Below are 21,786 nucleotides of genomic sequence, written 5' to 3'. Positions count from 1 at the left end.
TGGGCCAAGATTGGCAACAATAGTTCCCCAGGAGCAAATAGCTGGGTTGGAGGGTGGAGTCTATGGCACTGTAATCTGTCTGAGGTCCCCATCTCCCCAGGTAGCTTTTAAAACATGATCCTGGGACCTACACACCAGCAGACATTCCAACTGCCTTGCGGGGGGGGGGGAGTATGAGGTGTGGAATGGAGTGAAGTCCAATCAACTTCCATATGCAAAAGACCTTGAAGGTCCCATATGCAACTGACATTCCAAATGCCTTGCGGGGAGGGGGGTGAGTTTGAGGTGTGGAATGCAGTGAAGTCCAATCAGCTTTCATATGCAAAAGACCTTGAAACGCTGGGCGGGACTGCACAAAGCAGCCAGTCAACCCAGCCAGCATCTTCTGACTGGCAGTTCAAGCGTCCATACACTAAAGGAGTGCATTTTAGAACTTTGGCACCCACTATTCAATTATATATAAGGAGAGATTACAACACTCAGGACAATGGAACTCCCAGGGCTTATAAGAGATATTGGCTTCTTATCTCACTACACATGGTAAGTCACTCAATTCTCACTTATACTGAGAAATTTAACTTTGTTGGTCTTAAGGGTGCCACTGGACTCAAACTCTTCTCACCTGTTGTTAACTCCTTGATTATCTGTATGCCAATTTGCTATTTACATGTCTTACCAAATGTGTTATTCCAGTCTTAGCTGTATTTATTGCTGAGTGACTTGTGCGTCTTCACTCTAATTAGCTCTTCCTGACAACTAAACCCTCAGAAGAACAAAAGAGAAGCCAATGCTGGATCAAGCCAATGGCCCACCCAGTCCAACACTCTGTCCCACAGTGGCCAAAAATACCAGGTGCCGTCAGGAGGTCCACCAGTGGGGACCCTCTTATCTGTATGCAATATTTGAGGAAATCTGTTTCAATGTATGTGAAGAAGCATGCATCTACACATGCAGAGTCTCTCTGTTCTCATATGTACCCAGAGTTGAGCTTGGTTGGTCTTGGGGGTGCTGCTGGACACAGGCTTCGTTCTCACCTCTGTTTGTTAGCTCTCGCATTACTGTGCTGATTTGCTGCCATTGGGCTCTTTTTGTAGCAGGAGCTCCTTTGCATATTAGGCGACACACCCCTACTGTAGCCAATACTCAAAGAGCTTACAGAGCTCTTCTTACAGCTCTTGGAGGATTGGCTACATAAGGGGTGTGTCACCTAATATGCAAAGGAGTTCCTGCTACAAAAAGAGCCCATTCTTGCCACCTTGATCCAATCTCAGCTTCACTTATGCATCTTAACTATGACTGGTCCCTCCAAACCCCCCCCCCCAAGTCTTCCTGCACGTAAGGCTTGAAGATACCTTGTTTCAATTTGTCAGAGGAAGCGTGCTTGCACGCAAAAGCTTACACCTTAAATAAAACGCTGTTGGTCTTAAAGGTGCCAATGGACTCAGACGTTGTTCTGCTACTTCAGGCCAACATGACGACCCACCAATGCTCCCTCTAAGTCTCGTGAGCAAAAATTCTCCTTGGTGAGCGACTGGCATTATAGTTGTGAGCAAGCATACATTAGTTTGCTCTGGGGCCATCCTTCCTGAGCTAGGGCAAAAATCTGTGAGCTGGAGGCTAAAAACCTGTGAGCTAGCTCACACTAACTCTGCTTAGAGGGAACACGGCAACCCACCTGAGAGTCCCTGTTTAGCTTCTGGGATTGGGCTAGCTTGGGCCATCCAGGTTAGGGCTTCTGGTGCACAGGCACTGATATACATTTATACTCTGTATAATGGCTGATACCAAAATGCCCAAATGAGAAGTCCACCCCAACCTTGTGCACTGGCAAGAGAGAGAGGGGAGAGATCCAGGCTGGGATGCTGCCCCCTTTCGGCTTGCCCTGAACGCATCTTCCCCATTCGCTGTGCCCTCAAGAAACAGTTCCCAGTTCCACTCACCCGCTTGCCTTTCTCTCCAATGAGGCCCAGGGGCCCTGGGAATCCAGTCGAGCCCTGTGGGAAGACAGCCCAGAGTAGAGCAGATGATGACCAAGGGTGGCCATCCCTTCCTCCAGCCAGACATCTCCCTCGCACTCACCTTAGGTCCCTGGCGGCCAGGGTGGCCTGGCAAGCCCGGCACCCCCAACTTTCCCTAAAGGAAGAAGAGGCGGTCAGAGCCCGGATTAGCCCAGGGGGAAGGAAAAAACCCAGACACCAGGAGGTTCATGGAGATCGGTCCTCACCTTCTCGCCAGCTGGGCCAGGATGACCTGCTTCCCCCACAGGACCTGCTTGCCCTTTCAGGCCCTCGGTGCCATCCTCGCCACGTGTCCCCAGTGGGCCACCATCACCCTTTTGAGAAACGGAAAAGTTAAGAGAATCAGTGGTTGTAGGACTCCAGGCTTAAAAGATGCTCCAGCTGCATGTTGAGAGACATCCTTCCATCACCCCACCAAAGTACTAGAACTCTGGGAAACGAGGAAGGTCAGCACAAGAACCATTTCAGAACTTGACTATTTGGCACCTTTTTTTGGCAAAAAAAGTATAATTTGTCCTGGGGTGGGCAGGGAACCTTTTGTAGAATTTACAGCACTTTGTTTGTTCTTAGCTACCAGCTGCAACTATTTGGAGCCCAGTGCTCTGGGATCAGGGCCGTAGCTGGCGTGGGACCCACGAGGCGATGCTCTTCCAAAATTTGCAATGCCCCCCCCCCCTTGCATGGCAGAGTGGGAATTCATACCTGGGTTTGCCAGACCCTAGTACTGACACTGTCCATGACACTACATTGGTTTTCATGTGTCAGCAGAGACTGACAGAAGAAAGAGAACATGTTTTTCTTTCAAACTGCCAAAACAAACCTGAGCTCCTCTTGAGAAGCCTGCAACCATGGTGGTCTAAAATTCTGATGTTGGGAAAAGGGATTGCAGAACAAAATGCTGCATTTTGTGTCAATCCATAACAACAGAAAAAGTTTATGACCAGAGTGGGCTATATGGTCTGCACTGCTTGTTTCTCACAGGATAAGGAAGGATGTTTTGGGAGAAAGCAAAGAATTCTTCTTTCCTCTGAGTGGGTCTAGTATTCTGTCCCGGTCCCGACGTCCCGGGCCTCCTCGACACAACCCCTCCCGACAGCGGAACCGCACACATCCCACTCACCGCGTCCGCTACGAGGCCCCCAGCTGAGGGGCAGGCGACGCCGGCTCACGAGGGGGATGGGGGGGCCCGAACGGGGTGCCGTCCTACGGCGCAACCCCTCGGTCGCCGGGCGCGCCCTCGGACCCGCAGCTGGAGGGCCGGCTTGTGGGAGGCGCAGAAGGCAGCGGGGACGGTGGGTCCGGGGTGGTCCGGCACGGCTGTGCTTCCCGCGCCACCCGGCATGAGCCGGGCGACAAGCTCTACCCCGGCACAGGACGGGACTGGAGAGCCCCGCCCTGGCTGGGCATCTGAGTATTTATGTGGGGGCGGGACTAGGGATGATGGACACCAGGGTGTCCAATGGGACGAGGGACTGGAGGGAGAAGGGTATAAAAGGGGAACAGGCAAGGAGGCCGAGGAGGAAGATCTGCCGAGTTGAGACGGGGTGCGTGAGGAGCCGAAGTCGGAGAGAGATACGACTCGGCTAACGCCCCCACAAGACGTGTGCAGTAGGGAGCGAGAGGCTTGGGCCGGTGACTGAACCTGGCGGCCTAACTCCCATTCTGAGGCTTCCGTTCCCCTGGGGACTCGGGGCAGCGGTAGGCGACGGCGTCTGGGGGCGACGACGACCCGGCCGTGCGTGCCCGATCGTCACAAACTTGTAATACCAAACACCTCCCCCCATCTGGCCAAGTGAGAGGTGGAAGCAGTGAGCCAAGCGGGCAGGGCTAGGGTGTAGACAAGGCCCATCCTCCCTGGAACCTTTTTGCCCCAGTCGCTGGCCTCGCCCTTGAAGGTGCCTGTTTGGGCCTCAAGTCTGCAGTGCCTGGCCACTCCAGACAGGCGCCCTTTGGCAAGCAAGCCCATCCCCTCGCCTGGCCTGCAAGCATCCTTCTGGCTGAGGCCAGCAGGCACTGTGGCTCAGGCTGCCCCTCCCCCGGAAAGGTTGCAGGACCACCCTTTTCTCCCTGCGCTGTTGGCTGCGGCGCCTCCTTCCCCTCCCTCCATGAGATGCAGACTGACACCGAGCTCTAGCGCACCACCTTCAATCCACTCATCCAGTACAGGTGCTCCAGCCAGCTGCAGGTGGGTGCCCCTTGCCCATCCGTCCCTTCTCTCACCCTGTATTTATTTCATGGAAGGTTCCTTACAACTCAGGGTGACCCCGTCGCATTTGCAATTAATTATTTAATTTATTGTATTAATTTAATTTGCCATGACATATATGTCTAGATAGGTGAGGTAGCAAGCAGTTACTGGATCTAGATCAGAATGATCTATGTATGTAAGTCTTAGCTGTCATTCTAAGTGGTTAAGGCAATTACAGCCAGGTGCTAAACTACCAGGTGATACTCTTCAGGCATTGTTAGAGTAGGTAATTAATGTATCCTGTTAGTGATTGGCTATCAGCTTGATCAGCTGGGGGAGGGGGGACTTAGTTCTCTCCAACTAAGGCATGTTATGCTGTGTGACAGTCTGTATAATCTCTGTGTAAATATTCACCATTATCTCTACATAAACTTTATGCACTTTCATCACCAGTTAGTCTCCAGCTTCTTCCTTTATTTACTGCACCCAATAATGACTCCCTCTTCCCCCCCCCCCATGAGAAAAAGGTCTAGCTATAGGGCTGTCTTAGATACTGAGATTTTTGAGGCTCTAAGGTTTTTTCAGCCTTTTCTGGAACCAGACACCACAAACCACAGCTCTGCAGGGTGTGGTGTTTTTATATATCTCTGTGTGTGTTTGTGCGCTTGAATGTTTTTCAGGGAGGTGGCTTGATTAGCCTGACTTTGCGTCCCGCCTCTGGTATTCCTTGGGGGTCTCCCTTCCAAGTGTTTGCCCGAGTTGGCCCTGCTTAGCTTCCGAGATCTGAAGAGCTCAAACTCGCCTGGCCTATCCAGGTCAGGGCACAGTGGGTTTTTTTTAATTACCCCAAACAGAAAGGAATAAAGCATATCCATGCCAAGTCTACAGTTAAGCTTCTGTAAAAGGTTTCCAAGTATCTAAAACTATATCCTTGAGCAATTGTCTCTATATTCAAATGTTGATACGGTTGCAAAGTCCTCAATCTACTGGATTACCGTAGGTGGGCATTTATCTCTCTAATGTTGTAATATAAGTCTTTTAACAACAGTAAAGGCACAGAGGGTCCATTTTGGTTGACCATCAGTTAGCCTCCAGGAGATAGGCGGATAGTTAAAAAGTACATAAGCATCCTCAAAAATCAATGACTATTCCAATACAAAATTAATATGAGTACTTCCTCCCCAAAAGACTGAATAACTGGAAAGGCATATATTTAAGAGACCCATCTTGTATGTACAGTACCAACAATTAGACACGTTACTTAGTCCTTCATTAAAAAAAGTGTTGTGATATTTAATATATCCTACACTTTTTTTTTTTTTGCTGAATAAGTTGCAGCTTAAACACAGAAACAACAGGTATAAAATTTAGGGCTATAAACCACTGCTTTGGCAAAACAGGGTAACCTAATTCCTTGTTTCATTAACTTCTGAGCCTTTAAAAATCATGATTATTGACCAACATACCAAATAGTTATAAACAAATATTGGGGGGGGGGGGGGTTTTGGCAATGTAACTAACATGACCAATAAAGCATCTTGGGGACTCAATGGGTGCGGTCGGACGCGCCATTTGATCTGGTATTCAGAATTGAATTCAGAATAGAATTGAATTCAGTTCAGAAATGAATTTTATCTGCACGATCACACAGTCAACATCTGCCTCCCGTACCCAGCCGTCACTTTCTAGCTCAAAACTGCTTTAACCCGGAGTATTTTGATACCAGGTCCTCAAGTGGTGTTTTCCTGATTCTCCGGTTTCAGCCGCACTTTTCTGACATCTGATCGCTCCTCCAGTGTCGAGCCACTTCCTGTTTAAACCCCCTCCCCACTCGAAAGCTGCCCGAGGCTTCCACTTTTCACCCACCATTTTTTTTTAAAGCGTTGGCGGTATGCGCATAGGCGGAGCTCCGCCACCGCGTTATTAAAAACAATGTTTAAACGGTGCCTAGTTTTAGCATTTAGATGAGTTCGGGATCTCACAGAGGCCATTTTCGGGGTAAACGTTTAAAGGGAAGTGTTCCTTTAAAGTTTAAAGGGAAGCGTTACAGCAGTCGGGTTGAAGAGGAAATCGCTGTTCTGCGCAGGCACAAAAATTTTAGTTCTACAGATGGCTGCCTGTGTGCATGCCCAAACTGAGAGAGAGAGAGAAACAACACTGACGCATGTGGATGGTGGGGAGCGATGTGGCTGCGCAGCGATCCGGAGCAAGGAGGTGAGTGTGGTCGCGATTCTCCAGGTTAAAAAAACCCGCATCAGGGCTGGAGCCATTTAAACTTCTCCCAGCATGCCGTCTGACTGCACCCATTGTTTTCCTAACAAACCCAGTGCAGGGTTGGAGGACAACTTGACCCTGGGTAGAGCAAGCTAAATCCTGCCCTAGCATCCCAGGATGCTCTTGTGCCAGCACATGCAGCAGTGTTCCTTGGGCAGTGCAGTCTTATATGTCCACACTACAAAAGCAAAGATGCTGCTTGCTATGTGTAGATGTAGGACTGCTATCATTATGATCCACGTGACACCTCCCCGTCTCTTGGTTGATCATGGTCACGAAGGAGTCTGAATGGCTCAGATTGTGCCTCCTTAAAGAGGCCCCTCTCACACTTTGAAAACTTCAGGCACAGAGGGAAGGGTATAGCTCACCCGGTCACCCTTGGGTCCCATGTCACCCTTGAAGCCAGGGAATCCATCTTCTCCCTGTAAAGGGACAAAAAGGTTAACATGGCTAGAACGTAAGCACCTGGCTTGCCAATTCTGAGAAAATGCGTATCTACCCTGTCCTAGTTCAGAAGTTCTCAGCTAGTATAGCATCCCAGTTTGGTTGATTATCATGGGTCTTTACCCTTGACTCCGAACCTTTAGAACTCTATGAAGTGTTAAAACCTTTTTTTTGGGGGGGGGGGTCCTCAAGCTCTGACTGCTTAGAAGCCGATATAGATTCCTACATAAGACAACACAATAGGGCTTTGAAGGCAGGAGACCTTCAGAGGTGTTTTGCCATTTCTTGCCTCTGTATAGCGACACAGGTATTCCTTGGTGGTCTCCTTCCACCCAAATACCAACCAGGGCCGACCCCACTTAGCTTCTGAGATCTGACAAGATCTGGCTAGCATGGGCTATCCATGTCCGGGCTATCATAAATTAGGTTCCCAGAATATGGTTGGCAAACAGATGATCAGCAAGCACATGAAGCAGTAACCTTGCTACACTTGGTCTGGTCGGCATCTGGTGAGAAGAGTTCCTGAGGATCCTACATAAGCCATCGTGACTTCCATGATAGAAGGAAGGTGGAGGATAAATGCAATATGATGTGCTTGCAAAATTCTGAATGTCTACTGTGTGCTCCCAATACGAATCTCCGCAACGTTCCAAATGGTAGATTGCTGTTGGACAATTTTAGAAGGGGGGGGGGGACACTGCCATAAAATTCATCAGCTTGATTAAAAAGTATCCCTTGGCATCAAATGTCAAGAGCAAAACTGGGGAGGGGGGGGGAATAACAAAACTGGATGGATTTCAAATCTGTGCGAAGTTTCATCATAGCTAAGAACGACTTTCCATCTCGAGCCTATTTGACAATGGAAAATTATTTTTACTTAGGGACTGATGCTACCACAGACTTCTTGGACCTGCAACCTAGACAGGTTGCTCAGGGCCAGTCTTAAGACAGTGGGCAATCAGGGTAGCTGCCCTGGATCTCATGCTGGGGGGCAGCCCCCCCCCCCATGGAGAAGGGAAAACAAAAAAGAAGAGCTGGTTCGGGCAGCTGGCTCCACAGTTAGAAGAGAAGAAGAGGAGATTGGATTTATACCCCACCCTTCACTACCCAAAGGAGTCTCAGAGCGGCTTACAAACTCCTTTCCCTTCCCTGCTTCACAACAGACACCCTGTGAGGTAGGTGGGGCTGAGAGAGCACTCTTGAGAACTGTCCTTGGGAGAACAGCTCTGAAAGAACTTGTGACTGACCCAAAGTCACACCAGCAGCTGCATGTGGAGGAGTGGGGAATCAAACCAGGTTCTCCCAGATTAGAGTCCGCGCTCCTAAGTACTACACCAAACTGGTAGCCCCGTGTCTGCCCTGTCCAGGCCTCAGGCAGCCATCTTCTGTCACTTGTGCCAGCAGCTCCTGCTCACCTTTTTTACAGGGTGAGGGCAGCCCCTTGCATGGCCCAGGCGGGGTGGGGAAGGGGTTCCAGCAGTGCTACCTGCAGTGATTCTGTGGCCCTATCCTGGACTTTTGCCAAGGGCCCCAGAATCACTAAAATTGCCCCTGAGGTCTCTGCCCTTTGGCTTTTTATACTCAGTATGAATCACGTACAACAGAATCAAAACTCTGGAAGGGAATCACATGACCAGGGAAAGTTCATTTCATCCCTACCCTGGTTCTTACACACATTGGCTTCCCCAGTGACTAACCTATGTAACACAGAGCAAAGATTACAACAAGGGGAGACAGCAGGAGCAGACACAATGCAGACAGGGAGTGGTTGGAATCCATGGGACCCCTGGCCTAACTCCTACACCCCCCCAACCAGTGTTCCCTCTAAGCTGAGTTAGTGTGAGCTAGCTCACAGTTTTTTAGCCTCCAGATCACACATTTTTGTCTTAGCTCAGGAAAGATGGCTCCAGAGCAAACTAATTTTATGCAGCAGCCAAACTACCTGCTCACAACTTTAATGCCAGTAGCTCACAAAGTAGAATTTCTGCTCACAGGACTCCACAGCTTAGAGGGAACATTGCCCCCAACCCCATCCCTTGGAGACACTTACCTTCTCACCTTTGCTTCCTTTCAGGCCTCTCACTCCAAAGGCCCCCTGTGGGAATGCGGAAAAGAAAGACAACCTTCACTGGGGAAGAACATAGCCAGCATTTCGTATTTACACCAGAGTCCTCCTCCCAGTCCACCACGGGATTATGCTGGATCTGGGGTCACCTGGGGAAGTACACAGTCCAGAGGGACAAGACCGACAGTGCAGTCCTAAGCAGAGTTGACTCCCTTCTACGTTTATTGACTTAAATGGATTTGCAGGGCTATAACTCTCAAGTGGTTAAGACGCTGAACTGCAGGCTGTGGAAGGTCGGTAGTGCAGCAGTTCGAGACCCGGGTACCGCATGACGGAGTGAGCTCCCATCTCTAGTTCCCGCTCCTGCCAACCTAGCAGTTTGAAAGCAAGAAATTGCAAGTAGATCAATAGGTACCACTTCGGTGGGAAGGTAACAGCGTTCCGTGCGCCTTGGTGTTTAGTCATGCCGGCCACGTGACCACGGAAACGTCTTCGGACAGTGCTGGCTCTTCGGCTTGGAAACGGAGATGAGCACCGCAACCCTAGAGTCGGATTCGACCGGCTTTCGAGCAAGGGAACCTTTACCTTTACCTAACTCTGCTTAGGACTGCAATGTAAGAAATCACGTCAGATGAGAAGCACTCTGCTTTGAAGATACCTAGCTTTGTGTCTTGCGCAGAAGAACCTTGCCCTTACAGTATGTGCTTATGCTGTCAAATCACTTCCCACTTATGGGAACCCTATGAATTGACAGCCTCCCAAGTATCCTATCGTTAACAGCCTTGTTCAAGTTTCACAGACTGAGGGCCCTTGGGGCTTCCTTGATGGAGTCCATCCATCTCATGTTGGGTCTTCCTCTTTTCCTGCTGCCTTCCGCTTTTCCTAGCATGATTGTCTTTTCCACTGAGTCTCGCCTTCTCACAAAGTGATCAAAGTACGATAGCCTCAGTTTAGTCATTACGCTACCCACTTCTAACTGCATTTTCTTGGAGGTAAACACCATTGGTTTCGGAGGAACTTATCACTCCAGTTGGCCATCTGACAGCAACGCTGATTCTGCGGTCTTAGGCAGATCATGAGAGGGAGGGCTGCCTCAGGGCTTAGTTCTCGTGGCCCTTTCTTACACGCCCAGGGAAATGCCGGTCACCACTTCGGGGTCAGGAAGCAATTTTCTCCAGGCCAGTTTGGCCAGGGATCCTGGAGGGGTTTTTTGTCATCTGGGCAAGGAGCAGGGATCACTGGGGTGTGTGTGGGGGGGAGGTAGTTGTGAACTTCCTGCATCGTGCAGGGGGTTGTCCTAGATGGCCCTGAAGTTCCCATCCAACATAGAGTCTCCTCAGGGGTGCAGCTCTAAGCTGAGGATCCAGCAGCATGGAGACACCCCCCCCAAAAAATTCTAATTCTGGTGCTAAAGGAAGAGGGAGGTGAGAAGGCTCTACCTTGACTCCACGGGGCCCTGGATAGCCAACAGGTCCTGCTGCACCAGATGGACCCTGGAAATGAAAGAGTTTTAAAACATGTCTCCCAAACTTTGCTTGAAAAGATTAATAACCACAGTTGCCCTGAAACTGCAGGAGCGAGGGGGAAGGATATTTGGGCCTCTGCAATTAGCTTCGGAACGAAGGTCCACTAGGATTACTGGACTCCCTCTCTCTCTCAAAAAAAAAAAAATACACCATAGCAAGAGTTAGACCAAACCGGCTGCAGTCACAGACAGCTGCAGGAAGCTGCATGTAAGAACTCTGCTTCAAGTAAGGTGGCCAACTGCCTGGAGAGGAAAAAACGCCATGTCTTAATGGGAAGGTATTTATCGGGTGATTCCACAATAAAAGCCTCTGCTGCCAATTTCCATACATTTGTTGTTGTTGTTGTTCAGTCGCAGTCGAGTCCGACTCTTCGCGACCCCATGGACCAGATCATGCCAAGCCTTCCGGTCTTCCGCCGTCCTCTGAAGTTTGCTCAACTTCATGCTCGTTGCATCGATGACCCTGTCTAACCATCTCATCCTTTGCCGTCCCCGTCTTCTTTGACCTTCAATCTTTCCCATACATTAAGCCTCTATTAAATAAGACAGGGCATTTCTCTCCAGGCCTGTCGGCAACCCTAGTTCCAGCTGCCTGTTGTCATATGACCACTGGCATGAGGAAAAGGACATTCTGGGCTCCGTTCACTGCCTCCTTCATCAAGAAAAGCCACAGGGTGGCCGGATCACTTCCATCTAAGCAACAGCACACTGTGCAGTCTTTCAGGTTCTCCAGAATTCTTCATCAGGCTAGACGTTCAAAAGCAAGAAAACAAATGGTATGTGTGTGTGTGTGTGTGTGTGTGTGTGTGTGTGCAGTGTTCCCTCTAAGCTGAGTTAGTGTGAGCTAGCTCATGGTTTGTTAGCCTCCGGCTCACGCATTTTTGTCTTAGCTCAGGAACGATGGCCTCCCGAGCGAACTAATTTACGCATCAGCCAAATCGCTCACAACTTTAATGCCAGTAGCTCACAAAGTAGGATTTTTGCTCATAAGACTCCACACAGCTTAGAGGGAACATTGTAAAATTGGGGGGGGGGGTCTTCAGGCTGAGATTGTGCTGCCTCTTTCTCTGTGGGAAACAGATCGCACCCCCAGCAGGATTAGGGGTCCCAAATCCCCCCGGGGGGCGGAATTCCCCCCGGTTTCGAGCCCCGATTCCCGCTCCCGCGGAATCGGGGCCCGGGGGAAAACCCACCCCCGCGCGTCACCCGGAAGTCACGTCACACGCTGGGGGCGGGGCGTCGCCATTTGAGGGGAAAACTCTTTGCGTGTGACGTCACTTCCAGGTGACGCGCGCAGGGCGCGCGCGCACAAAGAGGACGCCGGCCAGGAGCCCCCCGCTCCCAGCAAAAAGTAAGTTGGCAACCCTAAGCAGGATTAAGCAAAAATGAATGCCGTCCAATGGAAAATACAGTCTTTTTTTGTGTATTTTGCTGCTACTCCTAGACAGTCATGGGCAAAACTTGGGACATGCGAGCTACACCCTGCACCCACGGAAATCAACAAAGCATCCTACACAAGATGGGGGGGGGCTCATCACCACAGCATAAAGACAACCCCCCCCCCCATTTTTCTTACTTTCTAATATCCAGCCTGATGGAGAGCTCTGGATAACTCAAAAATGTGCCCAGGGTGTTGTGTTATTTTTGTTGGTCTTAATACATGGCTTCTGTTTTCTGATTGTGCCATGGACCAATGTGGCTATCTACTGCTTTGTCTTCTGGCCAAGGACGGGACCAGGTCACATACTTTTTGTGCTGCCGAAGGATCCCTTTTTTTTCACAAGTAGCAAGCAAACAAGGGTTCTACGCAACATTTAACACAGCACTGTATTTCTTTAGAAATGCTGGTGATGCCCACCCCAAAGGACAAGAGCCCAATATAGGTCTACTCAGAAGCAGTGTTCCCTCTAAGCTGAGTTAGTGTGAGCTAGCTCACAGTTTTTTAGCCTCTGGCTCACTCATTTTTGTCTTAGCTCAGGAAGGTTAGCTCCAGATTAAACTAATTTATGCAGTAGCCAAATCACCTGCTCACAACTTTAATGCTAGTAGCTCACAAAGTAGAATTCTTGCTCACAGGGCTCCATAGCTTAGAGGGAACATTGCTCAGAAGTAAGCCTCCTTCTGCAAAACTCCTGCTCATCCTAGATTTCGCCTTTGGTTCCTTTAGCAAACGCACACACTATTTCTTGCACTCTTCAAGCAAGCCCTTTTTTACAATATTCAGGCACACTTAGTCATCAGCTGTTAGGGGAAAAGGATCATTTTTTTATTTTTTTGCAAAAAGCCATAAATGTACTTTAAAAAAATATTATTTATTGTTGTAATAATGTGATTACAAAATAGCTATAATTAAAAAAAGAAAGAAAATCTATGCCTGGGCTTGCTGTAAAGTGGAAAAACAACAACATGCAGGCCTTAACCTTCCTCTTCCAACAGCAGCTGGTAATTAACCATTTATTCATGAGCACTGAGGGACTAAATGGTAGAGAACAGGAAGTAACTAATTAGATAGAACAGAGAAGCACTTTAAAAAGACAGTTGCCCCAGGAAGCCACAGGAGAGCTTTTACAGTCCACATGGGATGCCTGGTTCTGCAATTACATTTTAAGTTGGGAGGGGAAAAATCACCACAAATCAAGTCAGGGGGAAAAAAACACAGGAGGAAAGAAAACCGGCAGGAGATACTGGAGTGCGACAGTCTGATCACTCTGCATGCCGCTACACCCTCTAAACCTCACTAAACACCACTCTCCCAGGTAGGGACGGAAACGAACCTCATTTTTGCGGTTCAGTTTGTGGTTCGTGGCTGAACCACGAATCGAATCACGAACCCGTACAAACGGAGGTTGGTTCGCGAATCGACCCAATTTGTATTGGTTTGTGAGCCATGTAAAGTTTAAATTCGCGGAAGTTCATGGCCATTCTTCAGTTTGCGAACATTGCTTTGCGAACCATGAACCAGCCAAATTCATGACAAACAGAGGTCATTTCGGGGGGGGGGGGTCGGGGGGGGTCGCCTCGGGGCACATGATGAAGCCCCGCCCCCTGCTTCCGGCCGCCCCGCTTCCAGCCCTCATTCAGCCAGGAGGAGGCAGGAGAAGAGGGAGGGTAAGTTGCTTCCTCCCTGCCTCTCCCCACCCCTGCCTGCCTGGGGCCAGGGAGGGCCTTCGTGGGGCTTCCTTGCACTCCCGCCGGCCTTGCAGGTCCACCGCCGGGCCCCTCATGGGGCTCGGCAGTGGAGCTGCAAGGCTGGCAGCAGCGGCCGGGACCGTTGGGGGCGGGGTGTGTGGCGTTATGACACACTTCCGGTGATGTCAGGGGGTGTGGCATATGCTAATGAGTTATGCTAATGAGTTCCCCTAGCTCTTTTTCTACGAAACGACCCCTGATGACAAACATGCCCATCCCTACTCCCAGGCTCTACTCGCAAGTATCCAGATATTTCCAAATTAGATCACTGTATAATTCAGATTATCCATATATAAAAAAATCAGTGAACAAATTGTGACAATATCAGATTGAAAGGCTAAATCTGAACTCTGGGCCTGTGCCTCTTGATAGTGCAAACTGCTTTGGTGGATAATCACCCAAACTCAGGGTCCCCAATCTTACCCCTGTGGCCACATTTGGAAACCTGAGAATGGGCGTCATCACAAAATGGCCACCATGGAGTGCTGGGGCAAGTGCTAAAATGCTGGCAGGTTGCAAGCCAAGCATCATTCTATGATGGAGGTAGGTGTTTCTGAACACACTCCCTGCAGACACAAAGGTAATGCCTCATGGGTGTGGAACAGCGGTCACTGTGGGTGTGGAGGGGGAGGTATTCGTGAATTTCCTGCATTGTGCAGGGGGTTGGATTAGATGACCCTGCAAGTCCCTTCCAACTCTATGATTCTATGATTCATGAAGCACTTCCCGATCCCCTGAAGTCATGGAAAGCTACTATTGGTTTAGGGGAAGAGACATGTTGTATATGACGCAAATGGGTGCGAACCCCATTGCAGATGCCATCAGTTGATGGATTGGTTTATCCCAATTTGCACTTCACTTCTGAGTTTTTATCATGGGTGGGGAGGGGAGATCACATCTGCAGCTTATGGTCTTTAGCTCTCTCTTTACCATGCTCTTCTGGCTCAGGCTTACCTGGGCTCCTTTCTCCCCAGGTGGTCCTTCTCTTCCTGGGTGACCCTGAAAAGCAATACAAAGATACATGGCTGAAGGATGCACCTGTCTGGAAAAATGTTGCCTCCAGAAAGAAATAAAATGAAAAAGTAAACCTATCATTCTTCCATTTCTTACAGCTACTCCACAGGCAGGTGACTGATGGGGAAACACAAATGTTTCTCATTTTGTTTCTTTTTATATTTGTTTAGACTCTTGCCATCAGCTTTGATTCCCTGCATTTCATTGCTCATTTTGTAGACTCATTGGTACTGTGTCCTTGTGCCCTAGGGTTTTTACACATCATTACATATTTCTACTTACAACATACATCACTTGTACATATCATATACATGTATTGCTCCTTTACAGACAGGCTACTAACATGTGCGGTTTAAGATGATGTGAAGAAGGCGGTATGAAAAGAAAGCAGCACGTGTTTGATTCACGTGCAAGAGATGCCAAAATCAAAATGAGCCCTTTCAAGTTGGAACAGCATGGCTGAGAAATCCAAAATCATCTCAAGTAATAGGTCTTCTCTAACAGGTCTCATACTTACCGGGGGTCCATCCACACCAGCCAGTCCTGGAATTCCTGGTTTTCCATGTGGACCCTGACAAAAAATTTAAAAAAGGAATGCTCAGCTTTTTGTGTGTATAAGTTGTTTTTGATGGTTTGCTGTCTTGAAGACTTGGGTGGAAAGGCAGCTTAAAATGTTTTTAATTAATTAATTAAAAATATATAGGATCAGCTAGGGTTGCCAGGTCCCCCCAGCCACTGGCAGGGGATTGGGAGGGGGGAGGGTTGGCAAATTCTGGTTGGGAAACTCCTGGAGATTTGGGGATGGAGCCTGGGGAGGACAGGGACATCAGTGGGGTAAGATGCCATAGAGTCCACCCTCCAAAGCATCCATTTTCTTCAGGAGAATTGGCCTCTGTAGTCTGGAGGGGAGGCGTAATTCTGGGGGATCCTGAGGTCCCACCTGGGGGCTGGCATCCCTAGAATCAGCAGAACTGGCCTAGATCCTGAGATTTTTTTTTCTAGCAAGGCCTTACTTAGCACCCCATCCATTTGTCAGGTGGCATCATCTGACAGAGCCTTTTCAATGGTGGCACCAAGATTATCGTATTCCCTCCCTCAGGAGGCTCAACGAACTACCTCCCTGGCAGTCTTTAGAAAGGCTGTCAAGGCTTATTTATTCTGCCTCACCTTTGCTTGACTGCCTTATGGGAACTCTAGGGTTGGATCCTGTGTTAAAATTCTACTCATGGAAGGGGGTTGTCAGAGGTTCCTACCATCATGCTGTAGACCTTTGACCCTTTGTCATGAGCCTAGGCCTGCATAGTGAGGCCTAGTGGCCCCGGGGAAGCCTGTACTAGAGTAGCTATAGGGCCTACATTTTCCAGACCCCCTTTGGACCCTGTGATTAGTTAGCAGGGGATCTGGAGGGAAAACCTGCACCAGTAGAGGAGTAGGGGGTGGTGCCTGGGAAGAAGGGATAAAAGGCCTTGCCCAAAAAGGGAGATGGTTCGCTCCTAGGGAGTAGAGCTGTGGAGAGTGTTAGATCGCGCTAACAAAGGACTCGTACAGTGATTCAGCAAGTGATTCAGCTTTATTGGAAGTAACGAGCAAGCACTAACTCAGTAAGAAACCAGAACAGAAAACAGTGGGAGCTTATGCTCCTTTTAAACATAACCGGGCTAATGTAGCCACGCCTATTTACAAATAACAACCAATGAGATTGCTAGAATAAAGACCAATGGGAGTCTTTCCCTCCTAGGGAATGGTATCGTTCTGATTGGTCGCTGTTACGAAGCGACCAATAGGAAGTTCGCTCAGAGGAGCCCTGGTCTGGCTCGAAGCTTAACAGGGGAGTCCTATGAGGTGATTCATGTAATCATTTCAATACATTACAATTCCTCCCCCCTAAGTTAAGCCATCATCCCAATTGTTTTATTATTTACAAACATGCAATCAACCTTTGTACATCAGTTATTCCAACAGTATTTACACTCATAGTCCTTCAGATAAGTCGGCATTTGCCGCGAACGCTGGGACCTGCGGAGCGGTGCAGGCTCCACGGGCAGACAAGGTTGTGGGTCAGAGTGGGGTTCACTACAGCCTGGATCAGGCACAGACTCGACTGGGATTTCAGCCCCGCACACAGGGTTCTGCCCTGACTCGGGGACAGTACCGGGCCTTTCGGTACTCACCGCCTGCTCTGGGGGTGTCCACTCGACATCAGGGGATTCAGCCGTCGGAGAGTCAGCGCTGTCCCTAGCCCAACGTCTCCTTAACTGATCTATGTGGCGCCGCCATATTCGACCGTCAGCTAACTGCACCACATACATTCGAGTACCCACAGAGTCGGATATAACCCCAGGAAGCCATAAGTGCCCGTTTGCATAATTTCGTGCGAAAACCTTGTCCCCTTTTTCAAACATGCGCACCTTCGGTTGCGCCGTGGTACGCTCGGATTGCTCTTCAGTGAGGTCTGGGTGCATTCGGTTCAAACGGGTCGTGAGTCTCCGCCCCATTAACAATTCGGCCGGACTACGGCCTGTAGCACTACAGGGGGTGGTGTGCTGCAGCAAAAGAAAGGAGCCCAGCCTCTGGCTCCAGTCCCCTTCGTCCATTTTACCCAGGGCCTCTTTGGCCGTCCTGACCATCCGTTCGGCTTGGCCATTAGATGCCGGATGGAAAGGGGCCGAAGTCATTTGGCGTATGCCATTACTCGTGAGGAAGAGCCTAAATTCCTCAGACACAAATTGAGGCCCGTTGTCACTGACGATGACGTCAGGCAACCCGTGGGTGGCAAAAAGTCGGCGGAGCGCATGGATCACAGCAAGTGATGTGGTCGATTTCATATGCACGACCTCCAGCCATTTGGACATAGCGTCCACCACAATTAGGAACATTTGCCCTTGGAGAGGGCCAGCAAAATCTATATGCAATCTGGCCCAGGGTTTACCAGATGACTCCCAGCCTTGGGGTGTAGCTTGTGGGGGATCGGGTCTGACTTGCTGGCATTTGGGACACCCTCGTACCCATTCTTCGATCTCTTTGTCCAGCCCCGGCCACCAGACATACCCTCTGGCCAACGCTTTGGTGTGTACCATACCGGGGTGACCCTCGTGCAGCGACTCTAACACTCTCGTCCTGAGTTTGTCAGGAACCACCACCCTGTTCCCCCATAATACACAGCCCTTAGAAATGGATAGTTCATTTTGACGGCTTTTGTAAGGGCCGAACTCCGGTTCAACGCTTCCAACCGGCCACCCCCTCCAAACCCAGTTTAATACTCGGGACAGCACGCTATCCTTGGCCGTGTGTGCTGCAATGTCCCTGGATGATACCGGGGGTCGAGGAAGCTCCTCAATTGCCAAGACCTCACAGGCGGGGGCAGGGTCTGCGCCAATGTCCGGCACCGGGCACCGGCTGAGGGCATCCGCATGCCCAATCGCTTTCCCAGGCCGGTGCTCTAAGTCAAAATCATAAGCCTGCAAAAATATCGCCCATCTAAGCATGCGTGGGGACATGATGTTTGGCAATTGCTTATCGGGCGCAAAAATCCCCAGTAGCGGCTTGTGGTCAGTGACCAGCAAAAATCGTCTGCCAAAAATAAAATCATGGAACTTTTTGACAGCCGCTACCAACGCCAGACCCTCCTTGTCTATCTGGGCATAGTTCCGCTCTGCCGCAGATAGTGATCTAGAATAAAAAGCGATAGGCGCTTCGCTCCCATCAGGCATCAGATGGCTTAAAACTGCGCCTACTCCAAAAGGTGAAGCGTCAGCAGCTAACACCAGGAGCTTGTGTTCATCATAATGCGTGAGTACGGCATTAGATGTCAGCAGCTCCTTGACTCCCACAAAAGCCTTTTCCTCGGCCTGCCCCCACTTCCATTTTGCCTCCTTGTGCAAAAGCGCGTGCAAAGGGGCCGCCACTGATGCCTTATGCGGTAAAAACGCATGATAAAAATTCAGGAGTCCTAAAAAGGATTGGAGCTCCTTCTTACTCACCGGCCTGGGGGCGTTTTGGATTGCAGATACCTTCTCATCCGTGGGGTGGACTCCCTCTGCGTCAATGCGAAACCCCAGGAAGTCCACACTTTCCACCCCGAGCGTGCATTTTGAGCGCTTAACTCTGAGACCGGCATTTTGAAAACGCCTGAGGACCTCTTTAACCCGGTCCAGTAGTTCCTGTTCAGACCCGCCCGCAATCAGCACGTCGTCAAAATAGGGCACTGTGCCAGGTACCCCCCTTAGTAGACGTTCCATGAGGCCCTGAAAAATCCCAGGTGCTACGTTGACCCCGAATTGCAGCCTGTTCACTTTAAAAGCCCCTTGGTGGGTTACAATTGTTTGGGCCTCGGCAGCCTCCGGGGTGACAGGCAACTGCTGGTATGCCTGGGCCAGGTCAAATTTGGCGAAAATCTTGCCACCCCCCAGGGAAGCCAAAATGTGGCTTATTACCGGGACCGGGTACGAATGTTGCTGCAGCGCCTTGTTAATCGTACATTTGTAATCGGCGCATAGTCGTATGGACCCATCTGATTTGACAGGGGTTACGATCGGGGTCTCCCATTTGCTGTATGGTACTGGCTCTAAAACCCCTTGCTCAACTAGTTTGTCAATCTCTTTTTCCACCTTATGTTTGAGAGACACAGGTACTTTCCGATACTTCAACCTAATAGGTTTGACTGACGGATCTAAGTCAAACGCAACCGGGGGGCCCTTGTACCTCCCCAACCCTTCGGCAAATACATCAGGGAACAGGTCGTACAGCATGCCCCATTTATTTTCAGACATCCTGTTAATCCCAGAAATACCAATGCCCAATGGCTCAAACCAATCTAACCCTAGCAGGTTAACCCGGTCTCCCTCTGCAATCAGGAATGACAGTTTAACACATTTCCCCTTATACTCAACAGTAACAGAGTCCCGTCCGGCCAAGGGAATTCGGTTGCCCTGGAAGTCGGACACTCTGGTTCCCGCAGGCTGGAGCCGCCGCCGGCTTCGGTTCGGGAACAACTGGCGCCAGGACGCGGCAGAAATCACCGTCACGGACGATCCTGAGTCCACCTCCATTGTACAGGGTCGGCCGTCGAGGAGTGGAGTCACGGTGATCTTGCCCTGGCTGCTGGTGCGATTTACGGCCGATGCGCTCGACAAGGTCGCCGTCAACTGGCAGCTTGCTTCCGATGCTGAGGAACGGGTCTTGCCTTGGGTGCTGACTGGAGTGCCCCTCTGCGCTGACCGGTTGTTAGTTGAGGGATCCTTCTTTGCTGATCTGCAGACTCTGGCCAGATGACCACGCCGCCCACACGCTCTGCAGTCGACATCACGAGCCCAACAGGAGTCGCGCTGGTGTTTCCCGCCACAACCGGAGCAAGGCTTGACGTTGGTAGTCTTCGCTGGGGTCCGCTTGCCTCGAACCGCGTTGACGTCATCATCCGCGTCTTCGCCCTCGCTGTCTCGTTGAGCGTGTATACTGGGCTCTGCCACCCGCTGGCGGACCTCCTTCGTGGACTTCTCCGCTGCTTCCGCGGCCACGGCCTCTTCGTAGGCCACTGCCCAGGTCAGGGTGGTGCGGGCGAACAGCCTCTGTTGCAGCCTTTCATCTTTGAGACCGCAGACGAGACGGTCTCTGAGGGCTTCCTCCACGTTGTGGAAATTACATGGCCGTGCGGCTTTGCGAAGGGCCGCCACGAAATCTGCGATGGTCTCGCCTCCGGCCTGGTTCCGCTTGTAAAAAGCGTGCCGGCAGGCGATCTCCGACGGTTGTGGAGAATAGTGAGCCTTAAGCTTCTCCGTGATGTCAGCGTAGGTGACAGTCTTTATATCAGTTGGGGCCACCAACGACCTGGCTATGTCGAAGGTCCCCTTCCCGCAGGAACTCAGGAGGCACGCCCGTTTCTTGGCCTCGTCTGTAATGTCGTGTGTCTCCAGATGGAACTCGAACCTGGACAGGTAGGAGTCCCAGTCTTCTGAGGAGGGTTCGAAGCACTCGAACTTCTGGCTTCCAGCCATCGTGGGAGACTTGGGCACCGGAGCTGGTGGCGCCTCCGCCGGATCGGCTGCTGTGCTCTGCTCGCTTTCTTCCGAGTCCGAAGTGTGGATGTCCGCAGGGCTGCCTACCTGCTCTAACATCCCACCTTCGTCGCCAATTGTTAGATCGCGCTAACAAAGGACTCTTAGAGTGATTCAGCAAGTGATTCAGCTTTATTGGAAGTAACGAGCAAGCACTAACTCAGTAAGAAACCAGAACAGAAAACAGTGGGAGCTTATGCTCCTTTTAAACATAACCGGGCTAATGTAGCCACGCCTATTTACAATTAACAACCAATGAGATTGCTTAGTTAAGGACCAATGGGAGTCTTTCCCTCCTAGGGAATGGTATCGTTCTGATTGGTCGCTGTTACGAAGCGACCAATAGGAAGTTCGCTCAGAGGAGCCCTGGTCTGGCTCGAAGCTTAACAGGGGAGTCCTATGAGGTGATTCATGTAATCATTTCAATACATTACAGAGAGGCTGCTGCTGATGGAGAGATCCCTCAACCAGAAGGGATGAGTCTAGGGCTACCAAGTGGGGGCGGGGGGCGGGTAAGCCCCTGCTTCGGAGGCCCGATTTCCGCCGCCATGGAATCGGGCCCTGGGGGGAACTCCGCCCCCCGAAGCGCAGTATGGCTGCGTCACCAGAGGTGACGCAACCACGTCAATCACGTTGGGAGCATGGCCCCGATCGTCGGAGGTAAAACTCTATGGTTTTCCCTCCGACGATCGGGGCCACACCTTCAACGTGATTGACATTGCGCGTCACTTCCAGTGACGTGCTGGTGGCGCGCGCGCGCTTTGCATGCGCGCACACACATCAAAGAATGGCTCTCGGAACCCAGCAAGGCTCCCCCGCCGGGAAGAAAATTGGACTTGGCAACCCTAGATGAGTCAGTTTCAGGCCAAACACCAAGAGAGAGCTAGGAACAGTCTAGATCAGGGGGGGCCAAACCTGCTTAACGTAACAGCCACACAGAACAAACATCAGATGTTTGAGAGCTGCAGGACACGAACAATATATTACACACAGATTTTTATTGGAAAATATGCAAATTT

The 21,786-nt window shown here is 50.4% G+C and overlaps 1 protein-coding gene across 1 annotated transcript in view; it reads right to left on the bottom strand.

Annotated features, from left to right (window-relative positions):
* LOC107123443 (collagen alpha-1(XI) chain-like) overlaps positions 1-21,786 on the bottom strand; it is a 203,520-nt gene that overhangs the window by 15,830 nt on the left and 165,904 nt on the right. The window contains exons 27-34 of the mRNA XM_015426692.1: positions 15,235-15,288; positions 14,658-14,702; positions 10,429-10,482; positions 8,975-9,019; positions 6,849-6,902; positions 2,225-2,332; positions 2,080-2,133; positions 1,941-1,994 (exon numbers count right to left, since the gene is read on the bottom strand). Of these exons, the coding sequence (XP_015282178.1) occupies positions 1,941-1,994; positions 2,080-2,133; positions 2,225-2,332; positions 6,849-6,902; positions 8,975-9,019; positions 10,429-10,482; positions 14,658-14,702; positions 15,235-15,288 (468 nt within the window). The remainder of the gene's footprint in view (positions 1-1,940; positions 1,995-2,079; positions 2,134-2,224; positions 2,333-6,848; positions 6,903-8,974; positions 9,020-10,428; positions 10,483-14,657; positions 14,703-15,234; positions 15,289-21,786) is intronic.

The sequence above is a fragment of the Gekko japonicus genome, unplaced genomic scaffold, assembly GCF_001447785.1.
Source record: "Gekko japonicus isolate JY-2015 unplaced genomic scaffold, Gekko_japonicus_V1.1 scaffold2569, whole genome shotgun sequence".
NCBI lineage: Eukaryota > Metazoa > Chordata > Lepidosauria > Squamata > Gekkonidae > Gekko > Gekko japonicus.
The sequence above is the reverse complement of the archived record's forward strand: the minus strand, read 5'-3'. Positions and strand labels throughout refer to the sequence as shown.